This window comes from Buteo buteo, chromosome 4, assembly GCF_964188355.1.
Source record: "Buteo buteo chromosome 4, bButBut1.hap1.1, whole genome shotgun sequence".
In the NCBI taxonomy this organism is placed as follows: domain Eukaryota; kingdom Metazoa; phylum Chordata; class Aves; order Accipitriformes; family Accipitridae; genus Buteo; species Buteo buteo.
The window spans coordinates 38132096-38152542 of record NC_134174.1 but is presented as its reverse complement, the minus strand read 5'-3'; the positions used below and the strand labels follow the sequence as shown (position 1 = coordinate 38152542).

At 41.2% G+C, this 20447-nt stretch overlaps 1 protein-coding gene across 2 annotated transcripts; it reads right to left on the bottom strand.

Annotated features, from left to right (window-relative positions):
• Window positions 1-225: 225 nt before the first annotated feature.
• On the bottom strand, window positions 226-18396 carry LOC142030623 (GRIN2-like protein). 2 transcript variants are annotated; one of them, XM_075026885.1, is made up of 2 exons: window positions 18218-18396; window positions 226-2521 (listed from the first exon to the last, which is right to left on the bottom strand). In XM_075026885.1, the coding sequence occupies exon 2, from the start codon at window positions 2503-2505 to the stop codon at window positions 700-702; it is 1806 nt and encodes a 601-aa protein (XP_074882986.1). In that variant the 5' UTR covers window positions 2506-2521; window positions 18218-18396; the 3' UTR covers window positions 226-699. The 2 variants fall into 2 exon arrangements, with proteins under 2 accessions (XP_074882986.1, XP_074882985.1); XM_075026884.1 differs by lacking the exon at window positions 18218-18396 and adding an exon at window positions 8928-8953.
• Window positions 18397-20447: the final 2051 nt, after the last annotated feature.

Genomic DNA, 20447 nt, shown 5'->3' with positions numbered 1-20447 from the left:
TTGGTAATATTGTACATTTGTGTCAATCACTTGGTAAACATCAGTTCTGGATATTTAGAGTGTAATTCATCATAACTACAAACTAATTTGAAAGTTGCAGGAGCATCCTCCAACTGTACATCAGCTTGCAAAGGGAAGAGTTCAGACTAGAAATACCAGAATTACTTCACAGAGTTATGTATCAAAAGTTACAATTCTTCGTCATATAGCATTACACTAGTTTGTCATTTTGTCTACAGTTTAGGTGGGCTTGCAGTCAGCATTATTATAAATTAACAATTTAAGGGAGTAGGATTGAAAGCTAAGAACTTTGATTAAAGCATCATTTTCTAACTTTGTTTTCTAATCCTAAATTATTAAAATACAGAAAAAAGTGATTTTTTTTTTAAAAAGAGGCATCATTTAGAAAAGGTTTAATTGCTTACAATATGATTTAAAACTAACATGGAAGAATAAAACAATGCTACATTAAATAGAGTCAAGAGCACTCAGATGGTGTAATGTAGGTACAACCTTATGTCCTCTGTTAGATGGCCCAGCTACGGGTTTTTCCTTGCTTTGATGTGTATTTGATGGTCACTGAACTTTTCCCACTTATCCTGACGCAGATTGTCCACACGTACTGTGTTAACACTTAAGGAGTCAGCATTTATTTACAATTTAAAAGCAGCACAGCTGTCCTACGTCCTACAGCTGTGCTCACTCCACTGCAGTACTGGAACGAGCACAACAGCTCGGATATCTCAGGGAATGCATCATTGTTCTGAATGGCCTTTTTTTCCCCATTTTATCAGAAGATGGCTCCTTATTACTTTTCTCAGCCAGCTCAGCAGGCTCTGTCTGGAATTGTTCTATTTGAATCTCAAGATGTTTTTGAATGGCTAACCCAAGGACTTCTGGATCCACAGATGCCCCATACACTTCCCATGTCATTCCTTCATCATCCCATCTCACTTCACGTACTGGAGATTTGGGGGCCTCCAAGTCTTGCTCCAGGTTTACCTCTGGGAACACATGCGAGTGGCCTTCTGCTGCAGCCGCTGGGCTTGTCGCCACAGATTTGCACTCCATGGTTGGAAGAGTTTGTACCTCGGCATCTCTACGCTCAAGAGCTGGTTTCAGTCCTTTGGTTAAATCATTCATAGAGGTCATAGTCCACATGTCCTTAGTTGTCATCACCACGCCTGCACCTTGCTGGCTACTGAAGGCAACACAGGCAGCCTTTGTTTCTGGACGAGCACTCTCCTGCTGATCACAGTGTTGAGCGTGTTGCAATTGTTCTCCAGGAATGCTACAGCACTTCAGGACTCTCTTGGCATCCAGGCCTGATTCACTTACTGAAGACACCAGCTTAGGATATGTCAGAATGTCTGAAGTAGAAAAGGAATGAAAATAGCCAGGTACTGCCTGCTCTTTTCCCGACTCACTAACCGAGCATACCAACCGCGGAACAAGTTGTATAGATGGTATGGGCAAAGAATGGCAATAGGCGGGGACAGTGGCATCTACCTTCATACAAGGGTCCTGCCTTACATTACAGGGCCCTGCAGAATTGTTATGAACTGTCATCACCATGGGGGAGTATGCAGCATTTGGAATGTTACCATAAGTCAGACCACCATGAATAATCCCAGTGGCTTGACTGAACATTGTCCTGTTTGAGAAACCATTTCCAGGCATGTGGGGTCCTAGAACAGCAGTGTGAAATGTTCCAGGATCTGTGTAAACAGTAGTGTTACGTGGAATACCACTGCTGTCAAAGCTATTTGTGGGTACTTTTTGGTCTCTAGGTAGAACTGGAAGATGAGTCACAAGGTTTTGATAGTGAGATGTATTTTCATTTGTTTCTGGTCCGTATCTCTCTGTTTGGAAAGACATCCTAGCCACTGGTGGACCATGCCTGCAGCTAGAAGAGCTTAGGCTGGAATGAGGAGCACTGGTTTCTATGTGAGTGACATAAGTCTGCTGCTTGCAACTGCAAGTTAGGTCTGAGTGGCTTCTCTGAAGGGCAGTTCCTGGTTCTTCCATTTTACACAGGCTTTGCTGGTGAACAATGGAGGCTGAAGAAATATTCTCAGCCGTGCTGCTCTTTACACACATCCTGGTGTCCTCCACTTCGCAGGATGCTGGGGACGTTTCAGCGATAAGAAAATGGTTTGTAGCCTTAGTTCTGCTCTGTGAATTGTCATTGTCTGACTGGTCACTTATGGTTTGCACCACTGATCCGAGTCCCACCATCCCAGGCTGCGAGAAGGACCAGCCAGGACTCGGCACGCTCCTTGCATCACTCTCGTTTCCCAGGGTATGGCAGATGGTGCTACTATGGCTTTTCTTCAGCTCCTGTTTGTTGCTTTGCCTTTCCTCTAAACTCGATTGCCCAGCACAGGCCAGACTTGAGGAGCTCTTTGACAGGGCGTGACTGTTGACATTCAAGAGACTGTGACAAGTAGAACTTAGTGAGTCCTGGTAGGAATGAGTGTGGAGCTGGTGGCTGTCAGCTGACATGGCAAAAAAGAGAGATCTGCAAGAAATGGTGGAGAAGAAAAAGAAGCAATTTAAGAAGGAAATATATGCACTGGAAACTATAATCTCTGCTGGCCTTCTTGCTTTTCACAGTTCACAAATACTTTTAGAAAAGCACTATACTGTAGTCTCTGTGTACTCAGACTGGCCAGTTTCCATTTTCAGTGTCCACAAAGGGTTCTTCCTTTTTTAAGATTCATGATTTATTGGAAATTCTGGGTTTTTTTTCATTTCATAAGACACTAAGGGAAAAACATTCTTCTTGGTTTCTACCTTTTAACAATAGCAATCTCAACATTGCCAAGTATCATCTCCCCTAAATTTACTGGAGCTATTTTTGGGACATCCTGAGATATCATATAACTTAGGTAAAGACAGAAGCATTTTTAAACAAGATAGCTTTTCGCCATGGTGTTCATTAAGTCAACAATGTTAACTGTATTGTTAAAACAAAAAACTGTTCAGTTTTTAGTCTCTTGACATTGTCATTTCAGAAGCTATCCAACCACTGCTAGAGCTTTCAAATATTAACAAAGCCTCAACAACTGAACAAGTTCTCCCTTTTTCCCGTACCCTTCCTGACAAGCTTCTTTGGATTTCATTCCACAAGATGATCACTATTTTATTGAACTGTTTTCCTAGAGTCCACACAAGTGTACAGTAGATGTGGACAAAACTGTTTTGACCACCTGTGGCAGAGGAGACATGACATGAAACCCAAGGAAATGAGCTCTGCCAGGCCTTTGTGGAGTCGGTGCCAGTGTTCCCAGAACAAATAAAGCTGGGCAGCATGGGACGAAGATACCCAGCTGGCCCACTGCAGGGTCAGTGGGTTTTCTAGCTTGTGCTTACCACCGGCATGATAGGAGGTGGCAGCAAAGAGGGATCCAGTGAGAGGCTGGAGGTGAAACTCCTCTAGGAACCACTGAGCTGTATGGAAAGTCTGCATCTCAGCACAGAGTCTAAGGGTACATGCTTCAGTGCATGGTTTCGGCTTCTTGTGCCGATCACTTTTAGGAACCCACGAGTTCAGACTGGCTGTGGAAGGTACATAGTCACTGCACTGGAAGCAGGATAAAAACAAAACAATAAAATCTTTAACCAAAGTATTGCGGTTCTTCTGTCCTTTTTTTTAGTGCACTCAGTCACTTCTATTGTTAGAAAACACGTGTTTCTACTGGTTGTTATAGTATCCTATATGTCGTTAACATTTATCTTAGCACTTCCACATCTAAGAGAGGTTGTAATTGAAGATTTTGAATCTAACCAGATTTAGTGATCCATTTTTGTTGGTTGAATCAGATCTTCCACTGACTGACTACGCACATTCCCTTGGTGTCACACAGGTCTTGCGACATTTGTGTAACTAAGTTATTTTAATATGCTCATATATCTATATCTATCTACACACACACACATATATAAATATATCTCTTTCCTAAAAGAACCCATGCTGTTGAACAGAAAAATCTAGAGCATTTATTCATTGCTTCCGGGTCAAGTACTACTGGATATTTTGTTGTGCAGAAGTGTAGTGGAAGCCACAAATTCTCGTTCTAGAGAACTTTCCCTCAGATGCACTCTATGTACTCTGTCTCTCTAGCAGGACTCCTACAGAAACCTTCACAATTTCTTGTGAACTGTATCACTGAAATAAAAATGAATGTGTGGAACAAGAAAGGTACGTACATGTGGTGGACAAAAGCACTCTGTAAATGTAACAGGAAAGTTCACTCATAACATCAGGAAACCACTGGCTGCAAGGGCTCACATTCAAACCTCTCAGTGAGAAGCTTTCAATATATGATCATTTTAATATGGTATTTACAGGCTGAAGGAGTCATCTACCAACGTAACTGATAAAGAGCATGCCTTTTGCTCCATCCACAAACCAAGAGCTCTGCTGCTGATCCAGACAGCTATCGGTGCTCATGCTTGTAACTCCATTTTCGTTGTTAACTCTGGCAAGCTAATAGTTCAGGTCACAATTTTCCCATCACCTGAAATCCACTTGCATTGTCTGTTTTCCATAATGAAATTAAATGGAGCAAGACAACATTAAAAAATAACAATATCTGCAATCACTTCTTTGAGAAGCTTCTCATTGTGGGCTGTGTAGTAGAGACTTTTGATTGGTAGCAATATCCTCTAGCATTAGGGTTCGCTCAAATTTGGACTGTATGCAGAAGAAAACGGCAGTTTCCTCTCCTTCATAGGTGCTTGTTCAGTTAGCAGTTAAACTCATTACAGACTCAACCCGCACCAAGCCTGCTCTGTATGCCACGTAGACCCTCTGGCCTGTGGGACTCCACAGGGTGGTGACATCGAAGGACAACACAAAAGCACCTTTTCTTCCAGGAATGGAATCTCAGATTCTTGTGTTACAGGCACTGCTGAATGCAGCTGCAGTCAAAAGCAACCACTTCTTGCCAGGCTGGCCATCAATGTATTTCTGCATGTTTTTCAAAAGCCCTCACAAAGTCTCACTCAACGCTTAGAAGACAAGCAAGAACTGGGAAAGTGACAGTTTTAAAACACTTCACTCATCTCCTCCAGCATGTTATCTATCCTGCAGCCACTTACACATGTGGGTATAGTCTGCCACATAGAATTCAAAGGACTCAATAGGATTAAACACCAGAGCGTAGCTGCCTGCAAGGTGAAGACCTTACATTTAATCTCTTCAAAAGATAACACCTGCAAAGGCTCTCTGTTGTTGGGATGAAACAACATTTACTAATGGAAATCCTCAGCCACAAATCTTGAGTCTCAGGTGAAAGGAAGCTTCAAACATATCCTGTTACAAATGATATAAGGCAGTGCAGACTTTGAAGAGCTGTCTCACAAAGTTTACGAGGTTCAAATATGTATATATACACAGATACCAAGACCTCTATTTGCTTTCTTTGTGTAGCATTGCTGCAGAAACCTCTGTAACTGGAAGAAGCGATGCAATCTGAGATTGATTCATCACCTGAATATGAAGAAACACATTCAGATGAGTGAAACAGTCCAAATATATTGACATCACTGAAAACAACATCCAGTGTGATGTTTGCAATGCAACCTTCCAAGAGAACTCTGAAGAGGTTTATTTTTGCCCTACCCATATAGACTCCAACTGCAAGCTGAAATCAAGACCAAACATGGGCCAGTGCTACATATATTACACATGTACAAATACATATATAACATTATAACCAGCAACTATCAACAGCATTTGAACACCTTTGCTCAGATAGACCAGTGTTCAAATGCTAACACAATTGTAACAATTATCCTATGACTTTTGGACCTTAAAAACAATGGGAACAATTACCAGTTAAGTAAAACAGCATCTCACCTGATACAATAGGACATAGTTAAGGATGGGGGAAAAAAACAGTAAAAAGGAAAACAAAGCCCCATTCAAACAAGATGCATCAGCTTCCTTTAGAATAATGCACTTTCCTATAATGCTGAAATCCAAAGTTACTTTTTCCCAGACAGCCTGAACGCTTCCCCATTTATAGGCCACCTATTGCTTCCCCACTCTGGGAAGACCTGTGAGCTCTTACACAACCGGCACGTTTTGCCCAGCTGGCAGAGGCAGGCCCCTGAGCCAGGCTTGGGGACGTGGAGCTCTGCACGGAGGGTGGCAGCTGATCGACGGCTGGTAGACGCAGCCTTTCCTCACCTCTGCTGCAGCCAAACCTCACCACAGCATTTCACAGTAGCGTAGGTGAGCATGCAAGGGTGCCACAAACTACATCAGCTTGCTGACCCTGATTTTTTTATTTTTTTTTTTAAACTGGCTCAGCTCTCACTTCATCAAATCATCAATCCAGCCACACTGATCACTAACGTCAGCACAGGGAGGAAAGAGAAGACCGCTCCCCTCTGCAGAAACACAAACTTACGCGGGCCATAAACCCAGAGCAATCCTGCACACACGGTGCCCTTCTTCCTAAGACTTTGGAAATGGCATGTAATCCCACACCCACCTTCCCAAACTCTACATTTCACACATGCAAGGCTGGCGCTGATTCCCCAAGGTACACAAAAATTCTTACTTGTGCATATACATCCCTACAGAAGAGACACAACACTGCATGTATGCACCCCGGAGGTGCTGTACTTCCCACAGGAGCTCGTACAGACTGCATCCAGCTGCCGACTTCTGAGAAGGGGCAGGACAGAAGTGTCTGGATGGTTACACCAACACATACCCCAGGAGGGGCTGGGGGCAGGTACTGAGAATGGTGTGACAAACTTTAAAAAAAAAACGACCAAAAAAACCCCCAATCCAAAACATGGAACCTTTCTAATTTCACTGTCATGCAATGCCATTGTATTTTGTGAATCAGCTAATCAGGAATGGATTACCCACATGAAACATGGATATAAACACAGCTGACTTAGTGGGTACTTAGGGACCTGAAACAACTTTTTGTGTGTGTGTTGGGCAGAGAAGACTGCTTTGCTTAACTTTGCTTTTTAAAAGGTAAATACATAATTTATAGGAAAGTAATTTTATTCAAAAATAACTATTGTAGATTCTGAGTTGACCTGAGAGATTTTCATTTGGAAATTCAAAGGAAACCTGCACCTGAAGCCAATAAGAAAGCAAATAAGAAAGCATGAACTTTGAGGCAGATACCTTGCTATGAATATATAGAAAATAGTTAGACAAGCAGAGAGAGGATTAGGATAGAAATGGAATTAACATCCACTATTTTTGGCTTAGCTTCAGATAGCTTATGAGGGGATCTAGGCTGCTTTCACTAATTCCACTGAACTACTTTAAAGCAACAAATGTGTATTTTGCTATGACTTATGATTAAAGTTGTGACCTATTTAATGCACTAGTAAATTTAGTCTCAGAATATTGAATATCGTGTATGTTATCAACTGAAAAACATTCACTGGTAAATTAACTATGATTCCAAAATTCTTCGGTATTTTTGTACTCCATGCATGTACTTTTAATTACAATTTTGACAACAAACACAAGTGGATACCAAGTGGAATAATTCCTTACAATCATGCCAATATACAGAACAAGCTTTCATGTAATATAATAATACTACATGATATTTCAGTATGATTGCATTTAGCTGCTGCATTATGTAATTGCTAGTGATTGTTTTCTTCCCTGCATTGGCAGGCTTCAAAAGACTGATACGATAAACAAGACACCCAAAAAACAAATCATAGGTTTCATAACGAGGATAGTAACATGGGATATCAACATAAGACAATGTGTTAATAACAAAAGAAATCCAGCCATGCTTGCATTTCCTCCAACAAGCAAATAAAGAAACTACAAAATGCCATAAAAATAACACAGCTGCTGGATCCTTTATCCCAGGAAAGGTTTTTCTGAGTACTGTCTCAAGCAAAAATCTGCACCATAACTTAGCAAGTTACATGACACTGACTATGCTCTTTCCTAAGTACCCTGTTACTACAGTAACTAAACATATTGTGATGCAGTATGAATCGTCTAACATATTAAACAATACAAGTTAGTTGCAGAATTTGGGAAAAGACAAAGAGAAATTTCATTTAAAATTTAACACTATTTACTAGAAAAATACAAGGCATGTCAGAGACTTATTTCTCTAAGTTTTTCACAGTTTATTTTTGCTTTATACAACTGTGATAGTCAACTCACAAATCAACAAGACCTGCAATAATGACTGCAGGCTGTTTCACCCTTCTTCACTTTGCTGATTGTAAAATAAATAAATAAATAAATAAAAATTCATTTATTTCATTTTATGCTTTCAAAACCAGCATCTGACTGCAAAATAAGTGATAAAATCAGAGCCAGTTTCAGAGGTGAGGGCATTACTATGCAAGTGTGGAATCTGGAAGACTTAGGTGATTTGATCCATACCGAAATTTTTGGATGATGGCTGTTAATTTCAGACACTGGTCAGGACCCTCCATGGCAAGCACTAGCACCTTTTGAGAAGACATGCAGTGTTAGGGGGTTGCAAGGTCTTTGCCCAGAGTTCGCTCCTTCATTTGCATCATTCTGGCTCCGCTGTGCATCAGCACTTGGTAACCTGTACAATAATCAGCTTCATAAGACAAACATAGAATTTCCGCAATAGCACAAAACTCCAAGACAAACACATGTATGTTTTATACAAGGAGAATAGTGTGATTTTAATTAACTTATGAGACTTACTTGAGTAGAAGGCTGCTATATGTAGGTTCTTAACTCTTTAATCTTACTACAAATACCATGGTTATAAATTTGAAAAGGCAAGAGCAGTTAATAGTTAAAATGACAGAACTTTAATTACAACCTAAGGGGCAGCTGTCACTTAGCCATAAATACTGCGGACACCTGCCTGGGACACAAGACAGCACACATGGAAATAACTAAATTTCTGCCTAAACAGCCAAGTTACCTTGGGTACCAGAAGCAATGCAGCATATTCACACCATGTTCTGTTCAGGCCTGGTATTTTAAGCAACGTGTCTCCTTATTGGCATCTATGACTGAACTTCTGAGACAGATGTTTACCATGGTAAAATGACATAATAAAAAGCAACACCATCTGACATTAACTTCTTTTAGAGCTGTACTCATTTTAAAGAAGCTCATACCACCAAAATTAAAGAAACAGAGTATGGTCATTTCTAAAAATTTGTCCCTGTTTGCCCACATTGAGAATTACTGGTAAGTTGCACAAGAGAAGAAACATCTGTTTTGCACTTACACAAAGATTGACATGCTAGTATTATGAGACCTGATGGCCTCTCCCTAACTACACTCCCCAGAAAGAAATAGTCCATTAACAGTAATCACTAACATCTACTGTTGGGTGGGGGGAGTCAAACCACTTGAAAGGCATTGGCAAAACAGGATTAGCCATGGTAAAAAGCTTAGAGATTCAAGTGTCTGGGATTAGGGGTTTTTTGGTGTTTTTAATTGTTATTTCATTTTGGTGAGGTATATAAGGGAAAGGAAAAAACAGAGGAGTTACAATTGGGAAAAGGTATCACTCATCAGGGAACTTCAAGGAATTTCTCTAAATTATGTAAATACAACTATATCAATGCAACTAGATTTATACAGAATCAGGTTGAGACCCCAATTACTTAACCTTTAATCCATCATCTTCCTTTAGGCTTTCCATTTTGGAACAGCAGTATAAATTAACTATGCCTTGTTCAGTTCAATCTGCTAATGTCCTCTTGTAAATATTTTGAGTCATCTTATCTTTCCAAGTATCAGACAGATCTACAGGACAGACTGATCTGGGCATCTACAAATACCATCAGATGCACACAACAGACTAGTCCATACTGTGTATGCGAATGAATGAGATTATTTTTCAGTTCTGCACCGCTAGAAGCACCGGTGACAGTGGTGCCTGTCACCGGGACCATAATTCATTTGTAAGAAGAGGAGTACATCTGACAGGCTAGTAAACATGAGAGCAGAAGAGTTATGACGCTCAGTGCGCAGCACAGCAAAAGTATAGATTGTGTGTGTTTTACGTACATGTAAGCTGACTAGTCACAGCTTTTCTTTCGTTTCTGTTAATTATCACTTTGTCTATCAGGCTTTTCTAAAAGACTGTGTCTTTTCCCCATCTGAAGCTGAGCTCACTGCACAGACATCTCTCTGCATTGATTGGCAACAAGATGAAAAGGAAAGAGTCCCCTTTTTACTGAGTATTAATGAACCTCAGCTATCTCCTTACTGGAGACCCAAGGACCCAAGCAGAGGCCTCTCCCCACAAACTCTGAAGTTACCATGGGTAGCCTGGTGACCAGTGACCTCACCAGGGGATAATATAATAGTTGCCATGTCAGAAAGTGAAGAGATTCAAACACTTGCTGATACATTCACCTCAAGGCAGAATGACAAGGCCATTGTGTCCACAGTTGTTCCAACAGCATAGGAAAAGTCATGCAAGAAGATGAACATTCACTTTTAAGAAACAGCAGGGGCAGCCCACAGCCCTGGTAGAGTCTGAGCCAGGAAAGAAGAGCTGGGAACCCTAAATTCTAAAGTGAAAAAGTCTAAAATGAGAGTGCCATGAAAGAAGAACCTGAGAAGGATGAACCAAAGGAGACTATTTTAATGACAACTTTCATTGAATTCCCAGAAAGGAGAAGTCACACGGGGCTGTAAATAAATTACTGGGAAATCAGCGAGGGGTGCACTCTATCACAAGGGAGGCACATGTTGGAATGTAGTCCTGACACCACCACATGATGCACTGTGCAACTATGCATCCTCTTTGCCACCTTTCTTTATTTCATCATCTGTCCCAGAAACAGCTTCAAAGACCTCTTAGAATTTTCATCTATTTTTAGTCAAAATTTATAAGCAAAACATTACTCCCACTATGTCTCCATGTGCATGCAGACGTACCTCAGTATACAAGCTGCCCTACAATATACCGACAGAGCTAAAATATGAGATATTGTACAGTCATATTTGATACTCACTGTTAGTATTTGACAGCTCACTTTAAAGCTCATCTCTTCAGTCAGAAGACTTAAAACTTTTTCGTTACAAACAAAATATGCTGATAAGGTCATGTAATCAGCTGTTTTCAGCAGCTGGGGCTTTAAAAAAACCCAAACCATCAGATATTATGACAGCAGGCAACACTGACCTAGAATCATGCTTACAGTGAATAGTGCATGCCTACAGAAGGGGTACATTAATATAATTGGCTTTCTGGTTTAAGCAGAACAGAATTATGCAAAATGAAACTGTTAATTCTGCTGCCAGATTTATGCTGATAAGAATTGCTGGCTATTGATATCCACTGGCAGTATAAAAGTCCTGTGAGAAAAACATTTCATAATTTCTTTAGGAATTAATCTTTAATGCACAAAATTTGCAGTGACCTATCTACATCTGGATTTATTTCAGAGCGACAGACACTAGTGAACCTTTTCCTTTTCACATCCTATTCCATCATATGTACCAATTTGGAGGGAACAGGGTCAGTCTGGTATTGAATGACTCATCCTCCTCAGAGCTCCCTTTTTGCATCCACTTTTCAGTCCTGAACAAACTATCCCCAAAGCAAACCCATTGATCAGGAACTCTGCAAAAACACACGGCCATAGCTTGCTCAGCAAGCCTCCACCCTTCAGAAGCCCAAGCCTGCAAACTGAGTGAATCACAGTTGCCTGTGAAGCATCGTGAACTTAAAAATCTTACAGAAAACCAAAAGCCCACTTATGGCCTGCTTCCAATCTCACAGCAAGGGACTACAGCTATATATTAATGCAATCTTCACAAGAGGCCAGCAGTTTGCATGTCCAACAAACGCCACCCAAACTGGCTAAGTGATTAAAATATCTACTTGTAAATTCATGTGTTTTACAAGAAAGTATTCAAATCATCATTTTTGCTGTTTGCTTGAAAGCTTAATAGCAACAGTCAGAGGGAAGATATGAGCTCAGCTTGGCTCAGCCTCTCTGCCCTGTGGATAACTGCTTTAACTTCAGGATTCAGCACTGTAGTTATTTACTTTTGAATACAAGGGCAATGAGATACTCTACCCTAACAAGTGAATGTGCATCTGACACCACAATCTGTGCAAGTCGATGGACAGTTAGTGTGCATGTGCTCTGTGCTGACTGGAAGGAGGTGGCCAAAAGTGCAGAGCTCAGCCTCCACCCAACATGCCCAGGCTCCCAGAAAAACCCACTCGGGCTCAGTGTTATGGCGACAGAGATCAAAGCTTTATAACTAGATACAGTGGCAGACAAAGCGAACTTAAATCTGCCTTAAAAATACCAACTAGATATAGCCACAAGTATGGCAGCTTTTCATGTTCACGTATCATCCTTAATAGAAGGATGGCAATTCCTATAGCAGCAGCAAACAGGAATAATTGTGACATAAACAGTAGTAACAGTAATCTGAAGCTCTCCAAACATCTGCTAGGATAAAGGAAGACAATATTTACAGATTGAAAGATGACCCACCAAAAAAAAAAGAAAAAAAATATCAAAGATGGTTCATTCTTCTACATCTAATAGTTATATCTCTTTCCTGCCTAAAAAAAATGGGCAACTTATTTAGCAAGACCTAGTAATTTACCCTCATTTCTTGTTCCCTTATTTTTCCCTGTGATTGAACACTATACAAGGGCTACAAAAACCCCCTTTAATTCTTTATCTAAATGACAGTGTTTATGAACTGCACACAAAACATTAGAGAAAAGAAAGATTCAAAAAGGCAATCTAGCTACCTCCAGAAGTTGCTCTCAGCAGTGGCAGGGAAAAGACTGACTTCTAGATTATAAAAAACAATTACTCAGTAATTAGAAAGAGGAAACAACTGCCTTCTAATTCTGTCTGTGCTCACTGACATACTGTATAGCCTTGAGCAAGTCATTCACTTTGTGACTCAGTTTACTCATCTGTTCTATGCAGAAGCCCCTGATGTAGGTATTTAAAGACTTAATTCATGACTGCAGAGCACTCTGAAATCCCAGAATTAAAGATATTAAATATGAGACATTGAGAAGAATGTATTCTGGCCCTTCCTTTGTAATATATGGTTTGAAAGAAATAAATAGAGCATCTCTATGTGAAATTCTTGTTGCACTTGCAGAAAACTCCTGTTACTGGTAAAGTTCAGATACTACCCATGCCTCAGAAGCATCTGTTTAAAGCACCCGCTCCTACAGCTTCCCAACATCAAGTAAGGATGAGTAATCTTGAGGATTTCAAATACTTAAAACCAGTATTAACAGTATTTCTCAAATTAGGTGTCATAGGTATATAGTGTATATATAATATGCATGCTAATAACATGCATATTATATATGCATGGTATATTAAGTAGCAATGATTTATTATAAGTAGATTCATTACACCTTTATAAGCAGAGCTGTCACAACTGCAGACCATGTTGTCCTGCAGTGCTGCATTCACTTACAAGCTTTTATTTACTATGATGAACTTTTCATGAAAATCTCTCTGGCAGAGAGATTCTGTGACAAATTTAAGTCTTCGTTTCACACTGCAAGCTGTCTTTTACATATCTTTAAGCTGGAAAAGAACTGGCAATCTCTATCCAGAGGGATAAGTGGTACTACACACATATAATCAAGTGAGTATTGAAAAGGACTAAAAAGAGGACTATCTAATCATGTTTCACAGTGTTGCTAAAAGTTCCCACTGTCTGACTGTAGTATAAGCTAGCTTTGAAACTATATAAACAAAGAATTTGGGAGGAACTAGGAAGAATAAGTTTCCTTTTCAAACTTGATATTTTGTCATAAATAACAGTTATTATGTCAAAGTCAGTGTCTCCCTCTCAAAAAAAGCAACTGTCCCAATTACTCTGTGGTCTAATCAGACCTATGTGGGAAACTATGTTCTATAGTTTTCAGAAAACATCTGAAAGGGATGAAAGAGGGCATCTTCCTACTCTCTTAGGACTGAGAGAAGAAAAACATTAGAGCTTGGCTAGAGAAGAGCCGGTACTCACAAGATGCTTTCCCAAAGCTTGTCTGACACAAGAGACCTTAAGGAGAGAAAAAACCAAGACACAGCAAAGCAGCAGACTAAAGCTTGTTAATGTTTTGTCAAATCCCGAGTATGTGAATAACTTTCCCAAGAACTTAAGTTTACACCCTGCTCTATGTAAACAAGCAAGTTCCCCCTTCTCTTGGTTAATCTCAACCACAAAATGAGCTGCAGAAGTCTCTACTTCCTTATTAACATTTAATAATGCCAGAGACAAAATATTGAGGTATAAACTCAGAACAACTCAAAGCTGCAAGACAATGCAGGTTCCTGTCTTCACCAACATAGAGGAAGATCCCACCTGTATGACATGGACAGCTAGAGGATAACTCTTCAAAAGCATCTGCTGTGAACTGCTAGCAACAAGATACTGCTTATAAAGAATTAAGTCTCTGTTACAGGAATTCTTTGCTTTTCAAACATTGGTTTGACCATATTCAAGACCCAAGTGGACAAAATGCTAAGAAATCTGGTCTGACCTCATAGCTGTCTCTGCTTTGAGCAGGAGGTTGGAATAGATAAGTTCCCAAGGTCCCTTCCAAACTGAATGATTCAATGATTTTTTGTTTTGTTTTCATAATTTTGTGCTTTTATCTATCATTGTCAATGAGAAGTTTTCATATAGCTTCTCATCCTGAGCCTCAAAAGAACCCAGAATGCGCAACCATTTTGCAATATTAATCCATTTGTTTAATTGAACAGTGGAACCTGTACCTTTTACTGAAACAAGGTAAAACAGGAATGACTTTTGAAAGGAACCACAAAAGTGATCCCTGTATTCTACAGACAAGGTGATACGTATGAAGCAGGCAGTGAACTCCAAAGTTTCTTTCCAATTTCTTAGCACCTTTCTTGTTACTAAATCAAGAAAAGCACTCCACCCCTTCCACAGTTGAGAGGCCATTGAGAACCAAATAAAACTGCTAAACCAAGATGTATCTTTTTCCTTTGCAACATTTCAAGACATATTTATCCACCCTGTTCAGTCATAAACACTGAACTTTACCAGCAGATTCTTTGCAGAAGGTAATAAAATAATTTTAAAAGTCTAACAAAAAAAATACAGTTTAGAAGAGTTAGGGTAGCTTTGTGCATTCATCATCTCTCCAATTTCCATGTCAGGTTTGCTTAGTTTGAGCTGAAAAGGAAGTTGGATCTTTCAGTTCAGCTCACATGAACTGGGTTCTGTCAGTCTTACGCACTGTTGACTAGACTAAAGCTCTGCAAGTCAAATGAAGGTATTACAACTGCTCAATCCCATTAACCTTCATTTGCACACTCAGGTGTGCCCTTGCTAAAGCTTAATAAGCAAATATTCTGCAGATGGAGAAATACTCTTGCTTCTTTCTCTGTTTTGTATTAAATCCACGCTGCACAAGAGTTAAGCCATAATTTTGGAGACATATTACTTTAAAGATGCACACAGGGACAGGCCAGTTTAAAGGTGATCTTTATTACAATGCTTTTTTGGTGCAGAATGACACTTGGATATAACTCACATGCTTAATGCTCACACTCAACAGCACACTAGCAAAGACCTGGCTGATGTCAACTTCATTTAGTTAGCCTGTCCCTATTCCCATGCTTTGCGTACATATACCTAAGCAGCCCCAAAGTGATTTTTTTGTGGTTCCTGTTGGTTAAGATAATTTTTCTGAGTGGAACTTTATTCTGAAGAACTTTAACAGCTTCTATAAAGGAAAGAGACCACCTTCTTCCCCACCATCCACTAAGGAATCAGAGGATACTCCTAAAGGCCAGTTCTCAACATACTTATGAACTATCAGCTGCATAGCTTTAGATTAATTCAATGGTTATAATGCATCTGTAAGAAATATCACATCAAATGATCTTAACCAGAGAATGGCTTATTTAGTATCTCTCAGTTCACCGCCTTCTCCTTGTATCGCTTGTGCAGATATTCCTGACCACTGTACTCCAACATTTCTTTTCATTCTCCCCCTCTTTTTGCTTTTAGAGAAATGATCTCTCTCTTGCCACTGAAACACACCCCCCTCGCCCCAAGCTAACAAAAAGACTATTAAGAGTTTTGATGATTCAGATCTTCCAGAATTTTAACAGCCCAAAGAGAAGTGTTTTCACATACAATACTGTATATGCATAAAGCTTTACAGTTTATACCAGTTAAAAACCCTCTTATTTCTGTACAATGAAACTGCAAGAATTACTAAAAGGCCAGTGCCCACAAACCTTATGGGGCTGCTAATGGTCATGGGGTGGAGGGCAGTGGGGAAGAGCGCAAGGCTGACAAGGAAAGTAAAAGTGTAACATCATTTGCAGCCTATGATTCTTGCTATTCTGTTGTTCTTGGGCCAGAACAATTTTGCTGCTGTTCTGCACAGAACTAACCAGCCTGCAGACAGCTATATCATTATCTCACTGGTACGGCAAACACCTCTGCTCATGTGGACTGTTCTAAAGCTACCTCCAATTTATTCTTTGTCATTGCCCTTAACAGAAAGAAAATTAAACTTCAGAAGTATGATGTTCATCTATAACAATTTTCATCTGTTCCACCCTCCCTCGTACACTCTCAGTTTTCAAGTGTATTTTGAATATGTATAGTTTACTACGAAAGGAAGGATGTGGATTTGGTATGGTTATCTAATGGAGAATTATGACATTTGTTATTATAATCAGACATCACAAGGCTATATGCAGTTTACTGCTCTTATTGTTTATGCAGCCCTAGGTAACCGTCAGATAAAGGAAAGTGCAATTGCAATTCTCTTTAGAGTACAGTTAAGATAAAATGTCTGGATGATAAAAATCAACAAAACCCTATAATCAGAGAAGAGTGTTTTACAGAGTAACTGAGGCACGACATGAAAACATGAAGCCCTCATCTAATCCACTCTCATAAATTAAACCTTCCCCAAACCTGATTCTTTTACACAAAGACTACATGCAGAGGTCTTTGAACTCAGATCTTACTGCAATCTAGGTCCTGCAAACATTCAGACATATGCTTAACCTTAAACATGCAAACAACTATTTGCAAGCTTTAATCAATGTCTTGGTGCAAGGAAATCACTGATATTTTTGTATCAGATGATTACTTTGAAGCATGAGTCACTGGAAAAGGGATAGATTTTGATCTTTATTTGGTTCATCTTATTTATGCACAAGATGAACATTTTACAAAATATATTTATGCAATGGTTAACTTTCCAGTCACCATTCATGCTTAGAGTTCTCTAAATAGAAATAACTGCTTGCTCTCCCCCTCCCTTTTAAACCTCTTCCCTGAAAATCCAGAAGTGCATTGGCACAAATTCTTATTTTTAATCATAGGAGGTTATAAACTACAACATACGCACAAAACACTCTTCTACTATGGTTTCTGATTTAAAACATTTACTCTAGTGACAATAAAAAGCCAAACCAAATCAAATCTTTGACTTTGGAGAAGACATGTTTCGGTTTAAGAGAAAATTTTATCGGTCATTCTAAATAGTGATTGATCATTTATCTAGGGAAGAAGAGTGTAAACCAAAACTGATATGCAGGAGGCACTGAAATATTCCTCGGTTTTTCTCTAGTGTTGGATATTAACTTCTCAGGAATTTAAAAAACATGTCGTACACATGGTGGAAAAAAACAAGGGAAACCATCCTCCGGCAGATGAGTAATAAAAGGTAACATTTTAAAGCAATACAATCTACTCTCCTTTTTTTTTTTTTTTAGTATCAAAACCCCAACACACACACAAAAGATAATCAAAAAGCATCTTTGTAAACTTGCAGATGTGCAGAGGAATAAGATGAATGGGATTATGGGGGTTTTTCTCCCCCAAACAGTGACAAGTATATTCTAGAAACACTTGCTAAAAGACAAATACATACACATCTAAGCGAAAAACACCAGCACAACCCCCCCCACCTTCTGCAGAACTACATTAAATTCAATTAAAGCTCAGAGCTATAGTTCCCGTCATTTTAGTAAAAGAGAAAACTACAATTTCCTGGGCTTTTCAGTCCAGCTATCAGCCCCCTGCTGCCAACACAGCACTTACAGAAGCCTGGGTCTGTCTCTGTGCAGCTCCTCTCCCTTCCCCTCATCTGCTTTGTTACTCTCAAAGACCTGCTGGCAAAACAGAGAGGACTCGGTGTCCTTACAGGAGACGAGAGAACGGGCAATGCATGACTTCTGTGGTCCTTACCTTCCACCTACTCAGAGACTGCACATCCAGCTTCCCTGTCCAAGTTACTTGGAGGGTATTGGAAACAGATGCTCAGAAATCTGAGGAGAATGAAAGCCAAGAGAGTTCAGATTTCCTTTAGAAACTGGGCTCCTTGATCCGCCTGATGCTGTTGACACTAAGGTGAGCATATGATAAGGGGAAGGAGGAGGGATTGTCAGAGAGCATCAAAGGCAGGAGACTGGGAGATGGGGTTTCCCCTGCCTAGATGTGACGCCCCTTCCTGCCTCCCCCCTTGGCTGGAGAGAAAATAAAATGGAGCCTAGGAGGGAGGGAGAGAGAGGGATAATCCTGCGGCTTCATCTGATTAGAGAAACTGGGCCTGTGCAGAGCCGGCAATGCCGCCAGGGAAACACGGGGAGGGAAGGCAAAGAGCGGCAGGAAGAGGAGGAGCGGAGGGGGAGGAATAGGAATGATAAGGGAAAAAGGAACATTATGAGAGGTACACAAAGGGACTGGCACTTGGGCCAAGCCACCCTGGATGCATTCAGTTTCTACCCTCATGTAAATGCAAAATAACCAGTAGGAGACACCCATTGCCTCTGGTAGTCTGGGGAAAAAAAAGCCCCGCCAAACCCCAAACCCAGAATGCATCAGTTGTATAAGCATGGACGAGGAACAAGGATGTCCCAATGGATTGAAAAGAGCGAGATTTTTTGTGCTGAGTCAGGAGAAATGAAAAAGCAGCACACTACAGATAGCTATCTAGTACGTCGCGGACAGGACACGATTTAGAACAATTTTTCTATTGCAAGTCATTTTGCAGGACCTGTTTCCTCTTATTAAAACAAATCTTAGCTGGACCAAAGTGACTTTAAAAAAAGTACGCATCAGCACACACACCGGGGTGCCCGCAGCTGTGGCCCCAGTTGCCCTCCCACAAGTCGCACGCCCAGGCGGCCACCCGCGCAGCCATGCCCTCCTCCCGCAGCCGGCGCGGGCACCGCTGGGCTGACGGCTGCCCGCCTGCGCGTGGCCGCCCGCACCGCGGTGCTACTGCGCCCGTGGGGGATCCCCAACTTGCAGGAGGCTGCGGCCGGTCTCGCCCTCGCGGTGAAGGCAGCACCGTGCCCTGGCGCTTGGCCTGACGCAGGGGCTCGCTGGCAGGTCCCGAGGGTGCTGCTGTTAAGCATCCCCTGTCTCATCCTCCCCCGGCAGGGAAACCCTGCCTCGATGACTCAGGCATCCAGGTCCCTCCAAGCTGCCAGGTGTGACCCATGGTGCACTGGGGAACGCCAAGGACAGATGTGGCCGGCAGAGTCTTGTCCCCATCCACGGTGGCCCGTTTCTGTAAAGCATCTCCTCTTCCATTCACCTTTATCAGCTGCTACACTCGGTCCTTTCTCAAGCACCACTCCTTGTCTCCGCACTGCGAGTCGCTTTCATTTGACTCTGGCCTATTCCCCTCCCTTTAAAGCTTCACACAAGGCAGGCTGGTTAGATCTCTGATAGGGCAAGGAGAAGGATGCCAAAACATCAGAAAAAAACCCCTTTCAAGTCCTCCTTCTTTCTGTTCAGGAAGGAGTTAATACCATTCCTCTAAAACACTTAGACCACATTGCCATTTTGTTCCTAAGTCTTCAAACAGTACCCTCCCGTCATGCCTAGCTCAGCTGGGAGAGGGGGACCAAGACCCCCCTCCTGATGCTTTTAGGAATGCAAGACTGCTCCCCGAGTCTTCAAAATGGGCTGCAAAAACAGTCATCTTCTACGTGTTTCCAGGCTTTGTTCCCAAGACACACACCCACACACACTCACTGAGCGATTACTCCCTCGGGCTACAGGTCAGGAAGCATTTCAGGGGTTAAACCACAACACAGCCATGCACGGGTCAGCAGCAGCTTTCCAACTGTTTTACTTTACTTGCCATGTTTATTACAGCAATGAAGCAGAGTAGGCACTTGAAGTCAGCTGTTTCGTGCTGACCTGGCGCATCCTTCCTGCAAGGTTGGAAACAGAAGCTCCTTGGACCCATCACTTCCAGAGCATTCTTACCAGCAGTTCCAGGATACTCTCCTCCCAGTGGTATAGGACTGCAACAGCGCTGCAGGGAGAGGACAACTCTACTGTATTTTGCTTCCTTTCTTCTTCCAGCAAAAGACCTTTGGCTGACACGATGAGACACAACCCTGGCACTCATAGCTATTCCAGCGTTGTTCCATGGGTACCAGTGGCCAGCTGTGAAACAACT

Excerpts from the sequence above, each read along its gene's own strand:
- LOC142030623 (XM_075026884.1), bottom strand. The coding sequence starts at position 8,953 with ATGCTGCATTGCTTCTGGTACCCAAG. Across the intron at positions 2,522-8,927 it reads CATTGCTTCTGGTACCCAAG|ATCTCTCTTTTTTGCCATGT; the intron begins GTAACTTGGCTG and ends CATTTCTTGCAG.